Below are 21,711 nucleotides of genomic sequence, written 5' to 3'. Positions count from 1 at the left end.
CAGAGAGGACAACCTCACAACGGTCAGATAGGACAACCTCACAACGGTCAGATAGGACAACCTCACAATGGTCAGATAGGACAACCTCACAATGGTCAGATAGGACAACCTCACAACGGTCAGATAGGACAACCTCACAACGGTCAGATAGGACAACCTCACAACCGTCAGATAGGACAACCTCACAACGGTCAGATAGGACAACCTCACAACGGTCAGATAGGACAACCTCACAATGGTCAGATAGGACAACCTCACAACGGTCAGATAGGACAACCTCACAACGGTCAGATAGGACAACCTCACAATGGTCAGATAGGACAACCTCACAATTGTCAGATAGGACAACCTCACAACGGTCAGATAGGACAACCTCACAACGGTCAGAGAGGACAACCTCACAATGGTCAGATAGGACAACCTCACAATGGTCAGATAGGACAACCTCACAACGGTCAGATAGGACAACCTCACAACGGTCAGATAGGACAACCTCACAACGGTCAGATAGGACAACCTCACAATGGTCAGATAGGACAACCTCACAACGGTCAGAGAGGGCAACCCCTCACAACGGTCAGAGAGGTCAATAGGACAACCTCACAATGGTCAGATAGGACAACCTCACAACGGTCAGATAGGACAACCTCACAATGGTCAGATAGGACAACCTCACAATGGTCAGATAGGACAACCTCACAATGGTCAGATAGGACAACCTCACAATGGTCAGATAGGACAACCTCACAACGGTCAGATAGGACAACCTCACAATGGTCAGATAGGACAACCTCACAACGGTCAGATAGGACAACCTCACAATGGTCAGATAGGACAACCTCACAATGGTCAGATAGGACAACCTCACAATGGTCAGATAGGACAACCTCACAACGGTCAGATAGGACAACCTCACAATGGTCAGATAGGACAACCTCACAATGGTCAGATAGGACAACCTCACAATGGTCCAATAGGACAACCTCACAACGGTCAGATAGGACAACCTTACAATGGTCAGATAGGACAAACCTCACAATGGTCAGATAGGACAACCTCACAATGGTCAGATAGGACAACCTCACAATGGTCAGATAGGACAACCTCACAATGGTCAGATAGGACAACCTCACAATGGTCAGATAGGACAACCTCACAATGGTCAGATAGGACAACCTCACAACGGTCAGATAGGACAACCTCACAATGGTCAGATAGGACAACCTCACAATGGTCAGATAGGACAACCTCACAACGGTCAGATAGGACAACCTCACAACGGTCAGATAGGACAACCTCACAACGGTCAGATAGGACAACCTCACAATGGTCAGATAGGACAACCTCACAATGGTCAGATAGGACAACCTCACAACGGTCAGATAGGACAACCTCACAATGGTCAGATAGGACAACCTCACAACGGTCAGATAGGACAACCTCACAACGGTCACAACCTCACAATGGTCAGATAGGACAACCTCACAACGGTCAGATAGGACAACCTCACAATGGTCAGATAGGACAACCTCACAACGGAAACCTCACAATGGTCAGATAGGACAACCTCACAATGGTCAGATAGGACAACCTCACAATGGTCAGATAGGACAACCTCACAATGGTCAGATAGGACAACCTCACAACGGTCAGATAGGACAACCTCACAACGGTCAGATAGGACAACCTCACAACGGTCAGATAGGACAACCTCACAATGGTCAGATAGGACAACCTCACAACGGTCAGATAGGACAACCTCACAATGGTCAGATAGGACAACCTCACAACGGTCAGATAGGACAACCTCACAATGGTCAGATAGGACAACCTCACAACGGTCAGATAGGACAACCTCACAACGGTCAGATAGGACAACCTCACAACGGTCAGATAGGACAACCTCACAACGGTCAGATAGGACAACCTCACAACGGTCAGATAGGACAACCTCACAATGGTCAGATAGGACAACCTCACAATGGTCAGATAGGACAACCTCACAATGGTCAGATAGGACAACCTCACAACGGTCAGATAGGACAACCTCACAACGGTCAGATAGGACAACCTCACAATGGTCAGATAGGACAACCTCACAATGGTCAGATAGGACAACCTCACAATGGTCAGATAGGACAACCTCACAACGGTCAGATAGGACAACCTCACAATGGTCAGATAGGACAACCTCACAATGGTCAGATAGGACAACCTCACAATGGTCAGATAGGACAACCTCACAATGGTTAGATAGGACAACCTCACAATGGTCAGATAGGACAACCTAACAACGGTCAAATAGGCCAATCCCAACATATATCGTAATTAACAATGAAAAAACAATTTTAATTTATTGTCGATTTGAAATAATACTGAGAGAAATGATTATATATCCTTTCAATAACTATTACTTTGACTTGATTATTAGTTAAACGTTCTATTGACAGCTAAGGTCATTTAGGGATGTGTCAGGTATAGCAGGCGGAGGACAGTAGGAGTATCTGAAGAAAAATCATCAACCTACAGTCAGTACCTGGCAACTTCCCTACACGAGATTAAAACGTGTAACCTAGAAGTGGTGCACAGGACTTATTTAATATATTTCAGGACATGTTAACAATCGACCACGACCCCTTGAAAACTTACAAATACATGTACTGATAAATTTGATTTTAAACTTATACAACCACGTAAATATACAAATTTTTACTCTATTTGCAGATAATTGAATGTTAATCAAAAGAATCAATCAAAATGCATCCCACTAGAAAAATGAAGTCATTGTGCCAGGGCTTACATGTGAAACCTGTCAAAAGTATAATTCTTAATAACATATTCAATACAAAATAGAAACATGTGTCAGCTGATTCAATCTACCTAAGACCTACAGGTAAGACTGGTGGCTTATCAGCAAGGGGAGGACCTAACTTTAGTTATCTCTTTTTAAAGATTTCAAGTGATCACCAAGAATCTTGTGTAATCATCACGATAACCCTAGACTTGAGTCCAACATTTCACTGATAGAAGGTTAAATCTCTATATCCTACCGGAGATAGAAAAGGACTTGTTACATACAGGACAGACAGGTGCTCTGTTGATGTGGTTCTGTCATCTTTACTGATGCTATATAAGGACTGGAAATACAACTGGTTTTTTCAGATCTAAGCAGGAGTAGAAAATCACATTAATTAACCATACCACATTATATCTAACCAACACTGTACCCTGTAAATTCCAACTTGTTACATTGTACCCTGTATATTCTGACCTGTAACACTGTACCCTGTATATTCTGACCTGTTACATTGTACCCTGTATATTCTGACCTGTTACATTGTACCCTGTATATCTACGTACATTGTACCTGTATATTGTACCCCTGTATATTCCGACCTGTTACATTGTACCCTGTATATTCTGACCTATTACATTGTACCTGTATTTCTGACCTGTTATATTGTACCCTGTATATATTCTGACCTATTACATTATACCCTGTATATTTCTGACCTGTTACATTGTACCTTATATTCCGACCTGTTTACAATGTACCTTGTATATTCTGACCTATTACAATGTACCCTGTATAATCTGACCTGTTACATTGTATACCCTGTATATTCGACCTGTTACATTGTACACTGTATATTCTGACCTGTTACACCTTATACCCTGTATATTCTGACCTTTACATTGTACCTGTATATAATCATGACATGTATATTCTGACCTGTACATTGTACCCTGTATATTCTGACCTGTAATATTGTACCCTGTATATTCTGACCTGTTACATATTGTACCCTGTATATTCTGACCTATATACATTGTACCCTGTATATTCTGACCTGTTACATTGTACCCTGTATATTCTGACCTGTTACATTGTACCCTGTATATTCTGACCTGTTATATTGTTACCCTGTATATTCTGACCTGTTACATTGTACCCTGTATATTCTGACCTGTTACATTGTACCCTGTATATTCTGACCTGTTACATTGTACCCTGTATATTCTGACCTGTTACATTGTACCCTGTATATTCTGACCTGTTACATTGTACCCTGTATATTCTGACCTGTTACACATTGTACCCTGTATATTCTGACCTGTTACGTTGTACCATGTATATTCTGACCTGTAACATTGTACCCTGTATATTCTGACCTGTTACACTGTACCCTGTATATTCTGACCTGTAACATTGTACCCTGTATATTCTGACCTGTTACACTGTACCCTGTATATTCTGACCTGTTACATTGTACCCTGTATATTCTGACCTGTTACATTGTACTCTGTATATTCTGACCTGTTACATTGTACCCTGTATATTCTGACCTGTTACATTGTACCCTGTATATTCTGACCTGTTACATTGTACCCTGTATATTCTGACCTGTTACATTGTACTCTGTATATTCTGACCTGTTACATTGTACTCTGTATATTCTGACCTGTTACACTGTACCCTGTTTAATATGATCTATTACACTGTACCCTGTATATTCTGACCTGTTACATTGTACCCTGTATATTCTGACCTGTTACATATTATACCCTGTTTAATCTGACCTGTTACATTGTACCTTTGTAATCCGACCTGTAACATCGTACCCTCTAAAATCCGACCTGTTACATTGTACCCTCTATAACATACCCACCTTCCACAGATAAGACTGGCACTTTTCCCCATATGTCAGGCGTCCACAGCTTCAATACTCCTGGTCCATCATACTGTTCTATTCTCTCACTTCAAACCAAATATAAAATTCACAGGTAATCCCTCCAATTAGGCACTTTGAAATATTTCTCCAATAAGGCACTTTCAAAATTATTTTTCAATAGGGCACTATATACTATTTCCTTTTCAATAAGGCACTTTTCACTGAAGCACTTTGGATTAAATAATCATCGGATATGAAGTATTTTTTCCTTTAATACTCCATTTTCGTCTGCGTAAGTTTCATTTGACAGAAGCTGGTCCCATATAAAGTGAAATGGTACAGATAGTTTAAATCCAATTATAATCCAGAAAAGGAAAACATCATGACATACAGAAAAAATACTCTCTTCTCCGTGATCATCATTATACCATGTTCATCACAAGCTACTCATTCCATTGACTTTTTGAGTGACACTTTGTCATTTTCCAACAATATTGGACACAGCGCTATTTAAAATTCCCAGGCTTATATGTCCTATACTGTCCTGTGTGATATACATAGGAAACCATAGAAGTAAAGCTAATAACCCAATACACACATAAATATCAGGCTAAATAGTCCACTAACTAACAGGCAAAACACTAATACCTCGGGTCAAATCCTCTAATCTACGGCCCGCTCTCTACAACAAAACCTAATGCATCATAATCTTGGCCGTTATGCTTTCACTCTATCAAATGAATTCCATTACAAATATTCTTTAACCGTGTGACACGGTTCAAATAGCACTCGACGTTTCGCGGTACGTGCCCAGCGTAATACCCGTTCAATACACAACTCCTGCACACAAAGCATTGCTAGTCCTCATACACCTGACAAACTATCAATACCAGGGACCTATCTCATGGAGCTCAATATACCGTATACATGATGCCATCTACCTGTGTTTACCTGCTCTATACCTGGTCTACCTTGTATACACAATGGCACCTACCCAGGTTAGTGTTGACAATATAAGGCTGGCGGGTCAGTCCAAATTTTATAGGGGTGTAATAACATCAGATCCCCAATACAAATATTGGAATAACAGTTAATAATGTAGTTTTTAATTACCAGATGTTGATCAAGTGAAGAATGACAAAATGTACAAGATTTAATCAACAATGAGAGGAACAGTCAGTTGAGTATAGAAAACGAAACGTACAATATAGCATTAACAATAGGGAATTTAAAAGAAATCTTATGACACTAAAAACATAAGACAAAGCCGTCAGTTGAAACTGTAACATATCTATAGGTGAGAAACATTGCTTTAACATGGCATCATTCTATAGAAGTCACTCCTGAGAAGTAGGACAACAGATCATGGAGATAGCTGTAACAAAATACCTCATATCATATCCACCGTCAACTGTATCTGAGATTTCCTACATAACATTATGTCTCCATTTTGGTGAATTTAAAAAATGACCTTCAAATTAAACGTTGAAGGTCATTTTTACATGTGTGAATAAAGAACAAATACTGTTTCTTTACAACCGTAACCTTTTCTGTCACCAGTGGAGATATGTAAACCTTTCAAACACAAGCAGCTTATATATCTGATTGTAGAAAACTTGTTTTTACAGTATAGCAAATGAATATACTCTCTATTTCTGAAATTTCAATAGTTACCATAATTGAATACAAAGACTCACTTAATATATGGGCTTTACACTACCAGACATGGGTTTATACTACAGATATGGGCATATTGATAGACATGGGCCGAGACTAATGTACAATGACACATCAGATGTGGGCTAATTACCAAAAATGGGCTTAATACAAGACGTGGGCTAATTACCAAAAATGGGCTTAATACAAGACGTGGGCTTGTTACCTAACATGGGCTTATTACAAGACGTGGGCTTGTTACCTAACATGGGCTTATTACAAGACGTGGGCTTGTTACCTAACATGGGCTTATTACAAGACGTGGGCTTGTTACCTAACATGACGTGGCTTGTTACCTAACATGGGCTTATTACAAGACGTGGGCTTGTTACCTAACATGGGCTTATTACAAGACGTGGGCTTGTTACCTAACATGGGCTTGTTACCTACAAGAGTGGTTACCTAACATGGGCTTATTACAAGACGTGGGCTTGTTACCTAACATGGGCTTATTACAAGACGTGGGCTTGTTACCTAACATGGGCTTATTACAAGACGTGGGCTTGTTACTAATTACAAGACTGGGCTTATTACAGACGTGGGCTTGTTACCTAACATGGGCTTATTACAAGACGTGGGCTTGTTACCTAACATGGGCTTATTACAAGACGTGGGCTTGTTACCTAACATGGGCTTATTACAAGACGTGGGCTTGTTACCTAACATGGGCTTATTACAAGACGTAGGCTTGTTACCTAATTAAACATGAGGTTATTACCAAACGTGGGCTCATTACCATGCAGACATGGGCTTTTTTGAAAAGTAACCAAATTCCTCATGATGATTTTTCTGAATGAATGCAGTACACCAATACAGAAAAATTTTAAAAATCTAAAAGTCTACATTTTATCTTTTCTATGGGCTTATGACCATGCAGACATAAGCTTATTACAAGACATGGGCTTATTACCTGACATAGGCTTATTATCAGACATGGGCTTATTACCACACATGGGCTTATTACCAGATATGGGCCTATTACCAGACATGGACTTATTACCAGGCATGGGCCTATTACCAGACGTGGGCTCATTACCAGACATGGACTTATTACTAGACATGGACTTATTACCAGACATGGGCTTATCACCAGACATGGGCTTATTACCAGACATAGGTTTATTACCAGACATGGGCTTATCACCTGACATGGGCCTATTACTAGACATAGGCTTATTACCAGACGTGGGCCTATTACTAGAGGTTGGCTCATTACCAGACATGGACATATTGCCAGACATGGACTTATTACCAGACATGGACTTATCACCAGACATTGACTTATTACCAGACATGGACTTATTACCAGACATGGACTTATTACTAGACATGGACTCATCATGGACTCATTACCAGACAAAGGCTTATACCAGACAATTACCAACATGGACTTATTACCAGACATGGACTTATTACTAGACATGGACTTATTACCAGACATGGGCCTATTACCAGACAAAGGCTTATTACCAGACATGGACTTATTACCAGACATGGACTCATTACCAGACAAAGGCTTATTACCAGACATAGGCTTATTACCAGACATGGACATATTACCAGGCATGGGCTTATCACCAGACATGGGCTTATTACCAGACATAGGCTTATTACCAGACATGGACTTATTACCAGGCATGGGCTTGTCATGTGACATGGACTTATCACCAGACATGGGCTTTTTACCGAATGTGGGTTAATACTATACATTGGCTTATTACTAGACATGAGCTAAGAAAAGGACATGAATTCAAAATCACATATTGAGTTTTTACATTAGAGACAAATACAGTAAACCAATCTAGGAAAATCTACTCATCTGAAACTCTACGTTTCCTACCAGTATATTTTTTATACCATCACACCTTGTGTTTCCCTAGAAATCAATGTTTGGACGAATGTCAGCAGTGTTCAAGCCCTGAACAATTGTCATTAGGTTATATGATTGGCATTGTGACTGAACCAAGTATGACTATTGATGTCATTTCTGTACGCGTCACCTTCAAAGACTCTCAGTACTTCCACATCAATAGCATTGATTCCAGATAGCAAGTCTGTAAATGTATATATTATGTGGCACTAGGAGATTTATTACAATTTACTAACAAATCAAAATATTTTTTAAAATTCTGTGTGTGTTTTCTGCAAAAAAAAAATTCTCCAAAGCTGTAATTTATTGTTTTTATTTTACAATCTTTGTATTTGTCAATATATAACACCTTGAAAATTAATGGGAATATTTTCTTATCATTCTAAAAAAACCTCTGAATGCAGTCAATATTATATACCAGACAAAATGATAAGTGGAATTAAAAAGATCGATTTGCTACAAGATCATAATGTTCAGCTATAAATAGATATTTAACATAATTCTATGGCTGTGAAATTTTTTACAAATCAATATATGAATATGAAAATTTAGCAGACTTTTCCTAAACATTCCTCAAAGTGAAGTCAGTCACAGGATATTGCATATGGAAACTTAAGTCAAAATAAATTGAGTCCATGTTTTATCTTTGACTAGGATTATACAACTTAATATCTACTGTAGATTATTGATAGTTATGGCCACATGCTAGGTGTAAGGCAGTGCTAATCCCCTGCCTGTTTGTCTATATGTTGACATACACACATATCTCGCATGTTATTTATTGAATATTTTCAAGGAGGAGCTCCACCGCTTTGTGTTGGTGAATTTTTACCCCCTTCCAGGAAGAATAACTAGATATAAGGTTCACTGCTGCCTTAAAATCTGTCAAGATACCTGAAGTCTTACAAAAGCAACAGGACATTTATTCATTATTATATTGTTCAATACTCCATATGTCATATGTAAAATAGCAGTTAAAGCATCATTTATCAAGTTGAAGCTTAAAACAATTTTGTAAACCTTTCATAAATGGTTAGGTGAGAATTAATAAATGTGAAGAATGATTTAGTAGATAAAGAAGTTCCCCTGTATGTAGATAAATCTTGTAAAGAGGGGTGTTAGTACAGCACAATCCTACATAATCAACAGCCCACAAACAAATCATGCCGTCCTCACATTCTCCCGCTGCCAGACAACCAACGCTCCCAAATTATCTACCACTAAGACACTTCATATGTTAAACAAACAAGGAGAATATTTTATTCATATTAAATGAATCTTTATTTTTGATTGCGTATGAAATGTTTCATGAAATGTTCACACCTACCACTACTCAATGTCTAATCAATCCCCCTATATTACTTCTCATTTGAGACCATGGAAATAAAATGACCATTATATTGCTATTATTCTATTATGGCCCTTTCCCTAGGGAACTGTTCTCCTATAGAGTTGTCTGGCGAGGTATATAGTCCCCGTGTCAAAGACAAGGGGACTAACCACGCCAGACAACACTATAGGAGAACTGGGAAGGACAGGGAACTGTTGCAAAATAGACCATGGCTGTTATCCAATCGCATTCCTAGTAATTATCATGTGATGTACTAATTTGGAGAATAGGACCATTGTATCATCCTCACCAGTCATCCAAATACATTTTTTTTTTGTTTTTTTTGTTTATAGAATTTGGTTCATTATGCTGTTTAATTTGCTCATCATGACAATAAAATGACATGTCATGTTTTGAAAACTACAACTAGCTATTGGTAAACGTGGTACCCTATAGGTAAGAGAAGTTTGTTGTAGGTACATCAAGTTATCTCTCACGTTTGATGGCTCGTAAATCACAGTATACCAATACAGTATAACATTGTGGTATGATTGGCTAATCCATCACCGGTTCTACACATACATACTTCTATCTTATACACAACCATTTACTTATCAAAGTGCCAAACAGGAATCAACATGCATTATCATTGGGAATATTCATAACTCAATTTCAGTCCTCGGGTCTTTGTATCATCTGCCATGGACGAAAGTTGACATACTATATTAAAAACATCGAGAGAAAAAGCATAGGTCACTTTTGACGGTTTAAGAGTGGGATCTTTGGCATACACTTTTGAAAGTTTCAAAGACATTCTTGACCTATTACCTTTTGGGTCAAGGTTAAATAATTTTATGCAATTTTGATATAAAAAAAAAATCACATTTTTTTAACAAGCAGATTTTTATCTTTGTTTACACTGCAGGACATAGTGTACTAACTTTTGATGATGCTACCATGTTGTAAGATTAACCAAAATATCAAAATTGTTTACTAATACTTCAAATGAAAGTAAAGCCCCTTTTGCCTTAAACTTTCACTTCAAGCAACTGTCAAAGCTTACTAATCAGCAACACCTACGATTATAATTAATCTTGCAAACCTTCATTCTTTAATACCTAAAGTTATATTCAGAAAAATCTGGCATATAATTGAAAATGTCTTATTAAAATAAAACAATTACAGCTATTTCTATAGCTAAGTATTTCTTTTATAAAACATAGATGCCATTTCCAATTGTCTTTCATTTGAACGCTTTTGTAAAGTTTCAACATCCAGATGGGATTCAAAGGGACAAACAGTGTACGAGACAAGAGTGGACGAGACAACAGAGGACAGGATGGGACGAACATGGATAACACTATATGCCCATGACGGGGTCATAAACATCATTCAATGTAAGCTACTAAACACTTTAAAACCTCATAGTGGTAATATCCAATGGCCTCCTTAGTTTGTATAAAATGACTGTAAAATTAATTCCTCTTTTAACCGACAGGCCCATCCTGTAAAGATATATAACATGATATGATCATAAATTAACTGCTCTTGAATTAGATACAGGTCATTAAAGATATCTATATCTACTTAAAATGCAAATTCAATGTCCCTAATTTCACACCATTTCCTCCGGGCTGGGGTTCGTTCTGGTGACTTAATACAGTGTGGGTTTAGACTTGGTATATCAGTCTACAAGTTCCTGGTAATATGACACCCCTTCTTGGTAGTCTACTCACACACTTAGATAATTCCTTATTTTTACCAAACGAATCCTAAAGAGAGCCCAAGCCTTAAAACTAAACGTATTTGACCCAATATGTGCCCATGTCCCTATAAGCACCCCTCCCTCTTTTGAGGCCTCTGAATTTCAATTGCCCGGGTGTAAGACCAAGACTATCAAAATTGTATAGGATTGGAATAATTTTGTCTTATCAAGCACCTTTCCATTTTTTTTAAAATTTTTTAAACGCCCTGGGCACTTATTGGGTCAAATATGGTATCCTCAATATTTCCAGTAAATATGGCTATATCATTAAGTCTGCTTTTAAAATGGAGTACACTTTAAAATTCCATCCACTGTAATGGTCAAACCTGTCTAACAAGACGCCAATGGGACATAACGGTCATCTGATTTTTATCTGTGAGCCATGTTCAATCCAATATCAGACCTATTTGCATCTTAGTTACTGACAAATATGATTTTAGCATTTATAACCCCTGTGACCTTGAATGAAAATCAAGGTCATTCATTAGAACAAACTCAGTTGCCAGTATGCTACAGGCCAAATATCAGTCCCCTGGACCTTTCAGTTGTTAAAAAGAAGTTGCTTGCATGAAAATTTACAAATAGCACATGACTGCAGCACAAAGACAAGCACAAAACGATAGACAAAGCATGGCTTTGGATAAGATGAACTAAAATTCCCACCCATGCAGTTTGAAGAATAGAATTGCCTCATTACACGGATCAAATGAATTAAAATTGGACATTGAGGAAAAACAAAATGTGGTCTTATTCTGATGTTGTCATATACAAACAAGATGGTTGCTACGGAAGGTATAACTGTACAAATATCTACAATTACTGCTTTGAATGTTCAAAACAACTAATGTTACAAATTTTTTTTCTTCATATTTTCTTTTTTGCTTCATAATTAATCAAGTTAATGAGGCTTGGAAGATATTCCTGATACTAATGAAGAAATCAATTTGCTCCGTCCCATCTGACAAAGTGACAAATGTCTTTTTAATGCTTCAATATGTTAATCAATTCACAATCTTAATGACTCAATCATTTATAAAAAATATCAGGCAATTTCCCACAAATCTCTTTGATCTTCACATCATTAAATCAATTGTATGAACTTTCGAACAAGCCCACTACCAGCCGTTGTTACAACAATACAATAGAAATAATGTATCAAAAATAACAACAATACAATAGAAATAATGTATCAAAAATATATACCTTTAGAATAAGAAACTCTTTAAGGCAAACTTTTATAACAAGGAACCATGCATAAGCTAATGTTTCACACCTTTTCTGGAGCTACTGATGGTGACCTGAATAGTGTATATAGTTATGTACCTAAGTATAAAATCACATCTAAGAGTAGAAATTCACCTATAATCACTTTACAAGCCTAGAGCTTTAAGCCTAGAGATTTCTGTGGGTAAGAAACAGTAATTTACCACCCTAAGTTACAAAGAATGGAGCAAATTCACTAATACCTACTCAAGTGCTACTGCCAAACTGCAGATTATCCAGGGGGTCCATAAACTTGGTGCACACTTAATATTTGATACCTACACATGCCATTAATCACACAATGATTTGTCTACAAATAGACTTGTCTCTGGGTACAACAGGTAAAAATTACGATTTATAACGGTCTACATACTGACAAAAATATAACCTTAATTTATGCTTCAGGTACGCAGAGTTCAACCATCGTACACAGGTAATCATAATTATAACCATCGTACACAGGTAATCATAATTATAACCATCGTACACAGGTAATCATGATTATAACCATCGTACACAGGTAATCATGATTATAACCATCGTACACAGGTAATCATGATTATAACCATCGTACACAGGTAATCATGATTATAACCATCGTGCACAGGTAATCATGATTATAACCATGGTACACAGGTAATCATGATTATAACCATCATACACAGGTAATCATAATTATAACCATCGTACACAGGTAATCATGATTATAACCATCATACACAGGTAATCATGATTATAACCATCATACACAGGTAATCATAATTATAACCATCATACACAGGTAATCATGATTATAACCATCGTACACAGGTAATCATGATTATAACCATCGTACACAGGTAATCATGATTATAACCGTCATACACAGGTAATCATGATTATAACCATCGTACACAGGTAATCATGATTATAACCTTCGTACACAGGTAATCATGATTATAACCTTCATACACAGGTAATCATGATTATAGCCTTAATACACAAGAAATCATGATTATAACCTTCATACACAAGAAATCATGATTATAACCTTCGTACAAAGATAATCATGATAATTACCTTTGTACACAAGTAATCATGATTATAACCTTTGTACAAAGATAATCATGATTATAACCTTTGTTCACAAATAATCATGATTATAACCATCGTACACAGGTAATCATGATTATAACCATCGTACACAGGTAATCATGATTATAACCATCGTACACAGGTAATCATGATTATAACCATCGTACACAGGTAATCATGATTATAACCATCGTACACAGGTAATCATGATTATAACCATCGTACACAGGTAATCATGATTATAACCATCGTGCACAGGTAATCATGATTATAACCATCGTACACACAGGTAATCATGATTATAACCATCGTACACACACAGGTAATCATGACTATAACCATCGTACACAGGTAATCATGACTATAACCATCATACACAGGTAATCATGACTATAACCATCGTACACAGGTAATCATGATTATAACCATCGTACACAGGTAATCATGATTATAACCATCGTACACAGGTAATCATGATTATAACCATCGTACACAGGTAATCATGATTATAACCATCGTACACAGGTAATCATGATTATAACCATCGTACACAGGTAATCATGATTATAACCATCGTACACAGGTAATCTTGATTATAACCATCGTACACAGGTAATCATGATTATAACCATCAAGCACAGAAAATATAATCATGATTATAAACATTGTAAAATACATCTGTATAATACATTTGTGTAAATACATGCATGCTGTCACAAAATAATTCCTTTATTTCAGAAACTAGACTGAAACACAATCACTGAAACGCAATCAACCTGAAATTCATGATAGCAATTAAACCCAATACACCAAGGTTTTCTACACAGGTGAAATCTACAACTTCATTATCACCAGTTTAATTACCTGGAATTACTGTGTTATCGATAGACAGGTAATATAAAGACAAATTTGGAGCTGCCTCGACTAAAATGAACTATATTTAATAACCAATCAAGCAGATGGGGTAAGTAAGTGTACCATATTTATTCTACTGATTCACCATTACAATGTTCAATCACAAACAAACATCCCATTGTGCCTCCACAAAGGCCCCATTTTACTAAGGACAAAAATATAACCTTAAATCAGCAATTCTATTTCAACTAGATCAAAGATAAGAACTGTTCTTTAAGTTTAATTTTTTGTCTTTGATGTAAAATGTTTTTCATAAATCTAAATACTGTAACCATGTTGACACCCAAGTACATAGCCTCGTATGTCTCTATCTATATACATATAAAATATGGGACAAAGAAGTAATTCCAAGCGTGTGGACAAAAAAAAATGTCAAATTTTCCAGGCGATCTGTCCCTTTTATCTAGACACACAAAACGAACATGGTTACATAATATGATACGAACAGTAAACTGTGACAATTTATTTGTCTTTTCACTATTTGATTTCCCTAAGTTTAGCTAAAATAAAATTATTTTTTTTTTAGCAAAGATGGATATAGTATAACTGTTAATAAAATATGCTCCTAATGTTTAATAGTAAACAGATATCTTGGCAGTCTTGGTTTTCAGTATTAAATTGCTGTTAAATCTACAAAAAAGATCGGGATAATCAAACAATAGAATTATTTATCCAATTAAATGCCTGTTACACACTTAATTTAATGTGTTTAAAGGACAATTCCCAAACCTTTAGGCATGGACATACACTTATCGACCAGAAGGATATTATCTGGTATAATCAAAATCAGTGGGGGGGCCATCTTCAAAAAAATCCCTCGAGTGACCCTAACAAAGGTCATTCCTTTATCAACCGAGAGAAAATATCTGTACTAATCTGGATGTTTTAAGAAGCCCCTAGGGAAAAGGTGGAAAGTGTATTGGTCTTTAGGATAACAGGTACTCAAATCCTGCTTTTTACATTATATAAGGCATTTAAAGGCAAATAACAAACTTAATTAGAAATAATCCTGGATTTAACACATATCACATAATGATATAGCATTCCTTTACATTTATGATAATCTCAGATTTTTTTTCTTTCTTCGAGTCAATTACTTTGTAAGTGACATTATATGGCTGTTTTTCCACTGAATACAAGTGACTCAATATTTTACAATAGGATTACTATAGTCTTAGTGAAGATAAAATCTGTTCTACAGCATGTAAAATACCTTGATTAAATATTGACCAAACTATCACTACAACAGGATCGAATCGTGACCGCGACCTTGATTATTTCTCACCAAATATCACTACTAGGTGTTGACACCAGTCTGTGAATCATACAGTCGTAAACACAACCAAAACAGTTGGAATAACATTCAAACCAAATCCTTGTTCAAACTCTCTATAAACCATTAGAGCAGCATTTTGACAAACACATATGTTAGGACAAATACTTCAGATATTGTAGGGTTTCTTCAAAAGGCTGAAATATATGTTGACATTTCAATGTTAAAGTGAATAGTCGGGCAAAGAAAACCAGTCTAAATGCGTTCATTGGCCTTCCAAAAGTTCTCACATATTAATACGACAGTCAAGTTCTGCTTAGTTTCCCAGTTCTGACCATTAAAGTAAAGAAAAGTTGAAAGCATTGAAAGCGAGGCTGCGTGGAAATGTAACCACGGACATAGTGAGCCGGGAGGACGTTTTAGAATTCCCATACTTTAAATTAATTTCTTCGTACGCAGACAGATTTTGACGAGAGATTTTATTTTTCCATTTCATAAGAAATTATACTGGATACATTCACACCATTTTTACCGACTTTAGCCATCCTTACCCGACTGTTCACTTTAAAATAAATGTCAGTCAAAAATATCTTTTAACCAAGCTTAATTCAGCAATATGAGAAAAACTTTTATTTTATACACAACCGCTTTCCATATATCATGGGTCAATTAACAAGAAGCTGATCATCAATTAAAAAGTAACTAAAAGCAAATCAAGTTGATATTGAACAATTAACACCTTCGTAAAATAACCGACATTCTTAAATTCATTACTGAAATTGTAAAATTTCCTACTTTAACACACACATTTTTTTTCATTTTTTTTTTTTTTCTAAATTCCAAAATAAAATAGAACTTCTATTTTGGAACAATTAAGGACTAGATTTGTGTTGTGTATTACATGCGGTAAGTTAGCAAAGTAAGCAACATTACTGGCTCAGCCAATGTCTGACAATAGGTATACACAGGTGTGTTAGCAACAGGCACACAACACTCCTACAGTACAGCACAATGACAGCTCCTAAGTCAATATTTCTACACGATACACCATAGTCTATGTGTATGAAATATGAAATGGTATTGTGTTGCTAGATCACAAAGCCTGTAAATGGTGTCACCGGTGTTTGTATATAACCAGTCACTCTTTAGTCTATACCGAGCTAATTAAAACTATCCACATATATTTAGTATGTAATCATCAGCAATCTCTGCCAAAGTTAACATACCATATTTGTCGTAATTAGCACCCCTTCCCCTTTAAGCGCCCCTCCCATTTTCTGGAGAAGATTTTTCCCCTATAAGCACCCCTCCCTTTTTCTGGAGAAGAGTTGAAGTTGTATTTATATACACGCCCTGTTTCCATGGATTTAATAATGTTTTACAACATGTGATGCCTCTAACATCAGCATTGTATCCCATATTACATGAACTTGCGAGTTTTTTACATGTGAATCATGCCACAATACTGCATTTCAAAGGGTAAAAGGCATAATTTTTGCATATTTCCACCTTTGTTAATCATTTATGTGCCCTGGACACTAATTACGGCAAACACGGTGTATAGTTTTTGATTAAATTGATCTTTATTGAAGAGGTATAATGCATTTTGTTTCTAACTTTAAATCTCTCTTTGTTTTGTGTTTAAGTTTTATATTTAGATCTTTTTCTCTGATATCCTTTTTTTAAATTCTAGGAAAGAAAATCTGGTTCTTTTCACACTCTAAAGGCAAATAAAATTCCTGAATTTTTTTTACTTCATTTTTTCATATATACTCTTTGTTTGTTATCTTTTTTTCAATTATTGTTGATAGATATCGGATAAATCTAGAAATCTAACTCTAGTATTTCCCCCTGAAATATATCATGGACACTACTCTGATCCTATTGACATTGAGTTTAAACAGAGATTTATGTCGATATGATACAAGGTCATTTTAGTAAGAGGCACCACTAGTAAAGACCCATTCAAGCAGCTAGGGTGAAAATATCCTCCTTATGAATGCAAATTCTGTTGAAGGGAGATAACCATTGAATGAGTTGATTGATAAAAGGGAGATAACTTATCAGTTAATGGGCTTATGATGGTTCTCTTATCTAAAGTTACGTCTGGGTCAACAGGTAAGGCGTTTACTAAGTAAGATTCTGGTTCGTTGGGATGGATACCGTCATCATGGTTTCTCAGATGTGTATATGAAGAACCACATTAACATTGGTTGAATTAGCAATCTGATTTTGACAAACACCAATTGCAAATTGATTTCTGCAGTCCAGGGAGTTTGCATACTCACTTTTGACAACATAATCATGAATATTGACTGTATTTGAAGCACACAAGTGAAGGTATACATGCATCAGCCTTCAAGTTTAGGTTTTCAGACACCCATAAAAATGGATAATTTCTTGATGAAATCTCCTTGGAAACAAAGACACTTTTACTAGCATATCTAAAACATGAAAGCCATCAATAATATCCTTGCAAAATTATTTTTGTAAAAGTGCATCACTTATTCAGCCGAATTGGACTGATATCTGAAATGTAAAATTCTAAAGTAATGAACCATTGGTGAAGAGCGGCATTCGTCAATCACTGAAAATAAAAGTCTTATGACAACAAGCTAACCTGTTACAACTAGAGCATGTGTATTGTATCTTAACAGGATACCTGTGTATCTCAGTCAATATGCAGACACCGTATTTGACCAAATAAGCGCCCAGTGCCCTTAAAATTTTGAAGCAAATCACAGGGCACTTACAAGAAACAAATTTAGACTTGCTATTCATTAAATTATTCTACAAAGTAAGTCATAAATTAATTCAATAAAGTAACCAGTGAGAAAACCAATAAAGTTTCCATATTTCAGTCTACATTTAATTCAAAGTAAGTGAAATTGAAGCCTAAAAATGGTGGAGGGGCGCTTACAGGAATGGGGGCGCTTATTGGGTCAAATATGATATGTCGTAAACAATATTGTAGTATTGCCAGTCAACAAAGAGCTGAAAAAGAAATCATTCTACTATTTCCCTGGTCTCCTCCAGTGTTGCCTTTGTAGAACTGTCTAATTATATAAATACTACTTACCTTACACTCTTTATACATTCTGTTCAATAGGAATACTCCCTATAAGCTATTGGCTACGAAAACACAGTAAAAAGGGGAGATAACTGCCACCTTTATTACTTACTCGTCTGATTTTTCTGAATGCACAGATCCACGTGCCGATGACCCAACTTTGTAGTCGTGCGGTAGGGTTGCCCGCATTTGGTTATTCACGCTGTCGTGTCTATTGAAGGAATGGTTGCTACTTGCAGGAATTGTTCGTGAACCATCACTACTGAGTCCCGAAAATGTTTGTGATTTAGGGATATTTCGATGTCCATCTATAAAGTTCCGTTCTTCCATTATCACTTTGGTTGTGTGGCCACCCACTGTTCGCCGCGCAAACTTTTTACTTGGTGACCTAATTAAGAAATAAGAGATGTTTTTTTAATTCATCAATAAAAACAGACTTTTCTGAATCCCACCATCAATATCCTCAAATGATCAGCTGTTAAAATACTGAAGCTGGTAGAACATTGATAGAATACCCAATATTCAAAATAATTTTGCAAACATCAGAAATTCATTCAAATTTTCATTAAAAAAATCTTAGTTAATGTTGATACTAATGAAGAACATTTTAACAGAGATATACAGAAGACTCTGTACAAAGTCTTTCTTCAAGGAAAATTCTTTTGATGCCAAATTCAATTGTTACAATAATCATGCATCAATTTTTTTGTACAACCTGATGAAGGAATGAGAAAATGATATCAAATGTGCGAGTCTATGATTTCCATCGTTAGAATCAGAAGATTGTGTTATATGTGAAAGGCTTGGGAGTATTGTGAGGAAAGATGTAAAGGTTAGCACAGGGTCAATACAAACAAGGTTAGTAGATTCTGAAGCAAGCAAAACTGATTACATACAAAACTAACCATAATATCACAAGGTAAAATAAACACAGGTGATGAACAGGTCAAAAACACCAAAGACAAAATCCAAAAACTATACAGATTATATGAAATCTGAACATCTTTTAATTTTTGAAGAACAATCATCACTACAAATATGGGCATACACCAGGCATCTGAACATGATCTACAAACAAAAGTATGTTTATATTATTTAAATGTTAGTGAAGTTTGATGCAAGGGGATTATTGGAAGATTTCGTCTCGAGAAAAACAGAGCAACCATTCAAGTAAAAATCTAGATCAGGATGCAAGATCTTGTTACATTCATTTCCATGCACAGACACATACTGACAGTGGCACATTTCTACTACTGATGCATTAGTCACGATCACAATGAATTCAGCAAAATACTTTCATATTTATTGATTGTTTCTTTAAACTAATAGATATTATGTTAAAAAGATACTGATGTCACGGTATAGGAAATTTTGTAAAATCAAATACTCCGTTTTTATATATTACAGAGTTACCCCCCTTGCTCGCAAATTACATCATGTCACAGGCAATACCTACTCGCAAGGGGAGATAACTCTGTAATATACAACTAATGAATAACCCAAATATTTAGATGTTTCTTAATAAATCTCATGCTAATTCTGCTCAATTCGGTATGTGTACAAGGAATTTCCCTATAGCTTCATATGTCATAAATGAATATTGAGGTATTTTAGCGCGACACAATAGCGTTGATTGAGACAGAAGAATCGTCCATGTGAGCAAAGAAATTCATTGTTTGAACTCCAGACAAAAACATCACAATAACATGTGCATATAGGAAAATGTTTATCTACTCTCTAATATTTTTTCAAAACAAATTAAGACAGAAAAAAAATCATAACTCAAAAAAAACCAAGGGGCCCAGGGGGCCTGTGTCGCTCACCTGGTAACAACTCAGTAAACATTCACTTATGTCATCTAACTGAGTTTTTTTCTTCAAACATGATGAATATGCCTTGTTTTATATTGATATAGCCAAACTGATCCCTTTAGCCCATCCATCAGGCACCTGGGGATTCAGCCCTTCACTTTGTACAATTTGTACAACCACAGATGTTACCAGTTATTTACTCACATATGGGTGATATCCTTTGTTTAGTTTCAGAAGTTGCATGGATATAAATAGTTGATTTTACACCTTTTAGCCCTGACTCTAAGGCCAATCATTTGTAAAAATTTTGTTGCACTCCATAAGGATATTACAAGCCAATGAAGAAAAACTTGATTATTGACAGACGGACGCTACGATATGGCACAAACTCACCTCGGCCCTTTGGGCCAGGTGAGCTAACAAGAGGCCCAGAGGGCCTGTATCGCTCACCTGGTTTGTAATGCCAAGTAATGTTCTGAATACAGGTTCATTGTTTCTTTTCTGAAGGAATTTGAATATTTACCTCTAATTCCCCTCCCAAATGGGCCCCACCATTCCTGCCCCCTGGGGGTCAGAGCCAAAATGACGGTGGCACATTTCTATTACTGATGCATTAGTCACGATCACAATGAATTCAGCAAAATACTTTCATATTTATTGATTGTTTCTTTAAACTAATAGATATTATGTTAAAAAGATACTGATGTCACGGTATAGGAAATTTTGTAAAATCAAATACTCTGTTTTTTGTATATTACAGAGTTACCCCCCTTGCTCGCAAATTACATCACACAGGCAATACCTACTCGCAAGGGGAGATAACTCTGTAATATACAACTAATGAATAACCCAAATATTTAGATGTTTCTTAATAAATCTCAAGCTAATTCTGCTCAATTTGGTATGTGAACAAGGAATTTCCCTATACCTTCATATGTCATAAATGAATAT

General features: G+C 36.2%; 1 protein-coding gene across 7 annotated transcripts in view; it reads right to left on the bottom strand.

Moving 5' to 3' along the window:
- The window catches only part of LOC138314455 (tyrosine-protein phosphatase non-receptor type 4-like), a 120,838-nt gene that overhangs the window by 57,881 nt on the left and 41,246 nt on the right, over positions 1-21,711 (bottom strand). For all 7 annotated transcript variants that reach the window (XM_069254809.1, XM_069254806.1, XM_069254804.1 and 4 more), the window contains one exon: positions 19,062-19,337. In XM_069254809.1, the coding sequence (XP_069110910.1) occupies positions 19,062-19,337 (276 nt within the window). The remainder of the gene's footprint in view (positions 1-19,061; positions 19,338-21,711) is intronic.

Source organism: Argopecten irradians, chromosome 2 (genome assembly GCF_041381155.1).
Source record: "Argopecten irradians isolate NY chromosome 2, Ai_NY, whole genome shotgun sequence".
Taxonomy (NCBI): Eukaryota; Metazoa; Mollusca; class Bivalvia; order Pectinida; family Pectinidae; genus Argopecten; species Argopecten irradians.
This window is presented reverse-complemented; position numbering and strand designations above follow the sequence as displayed.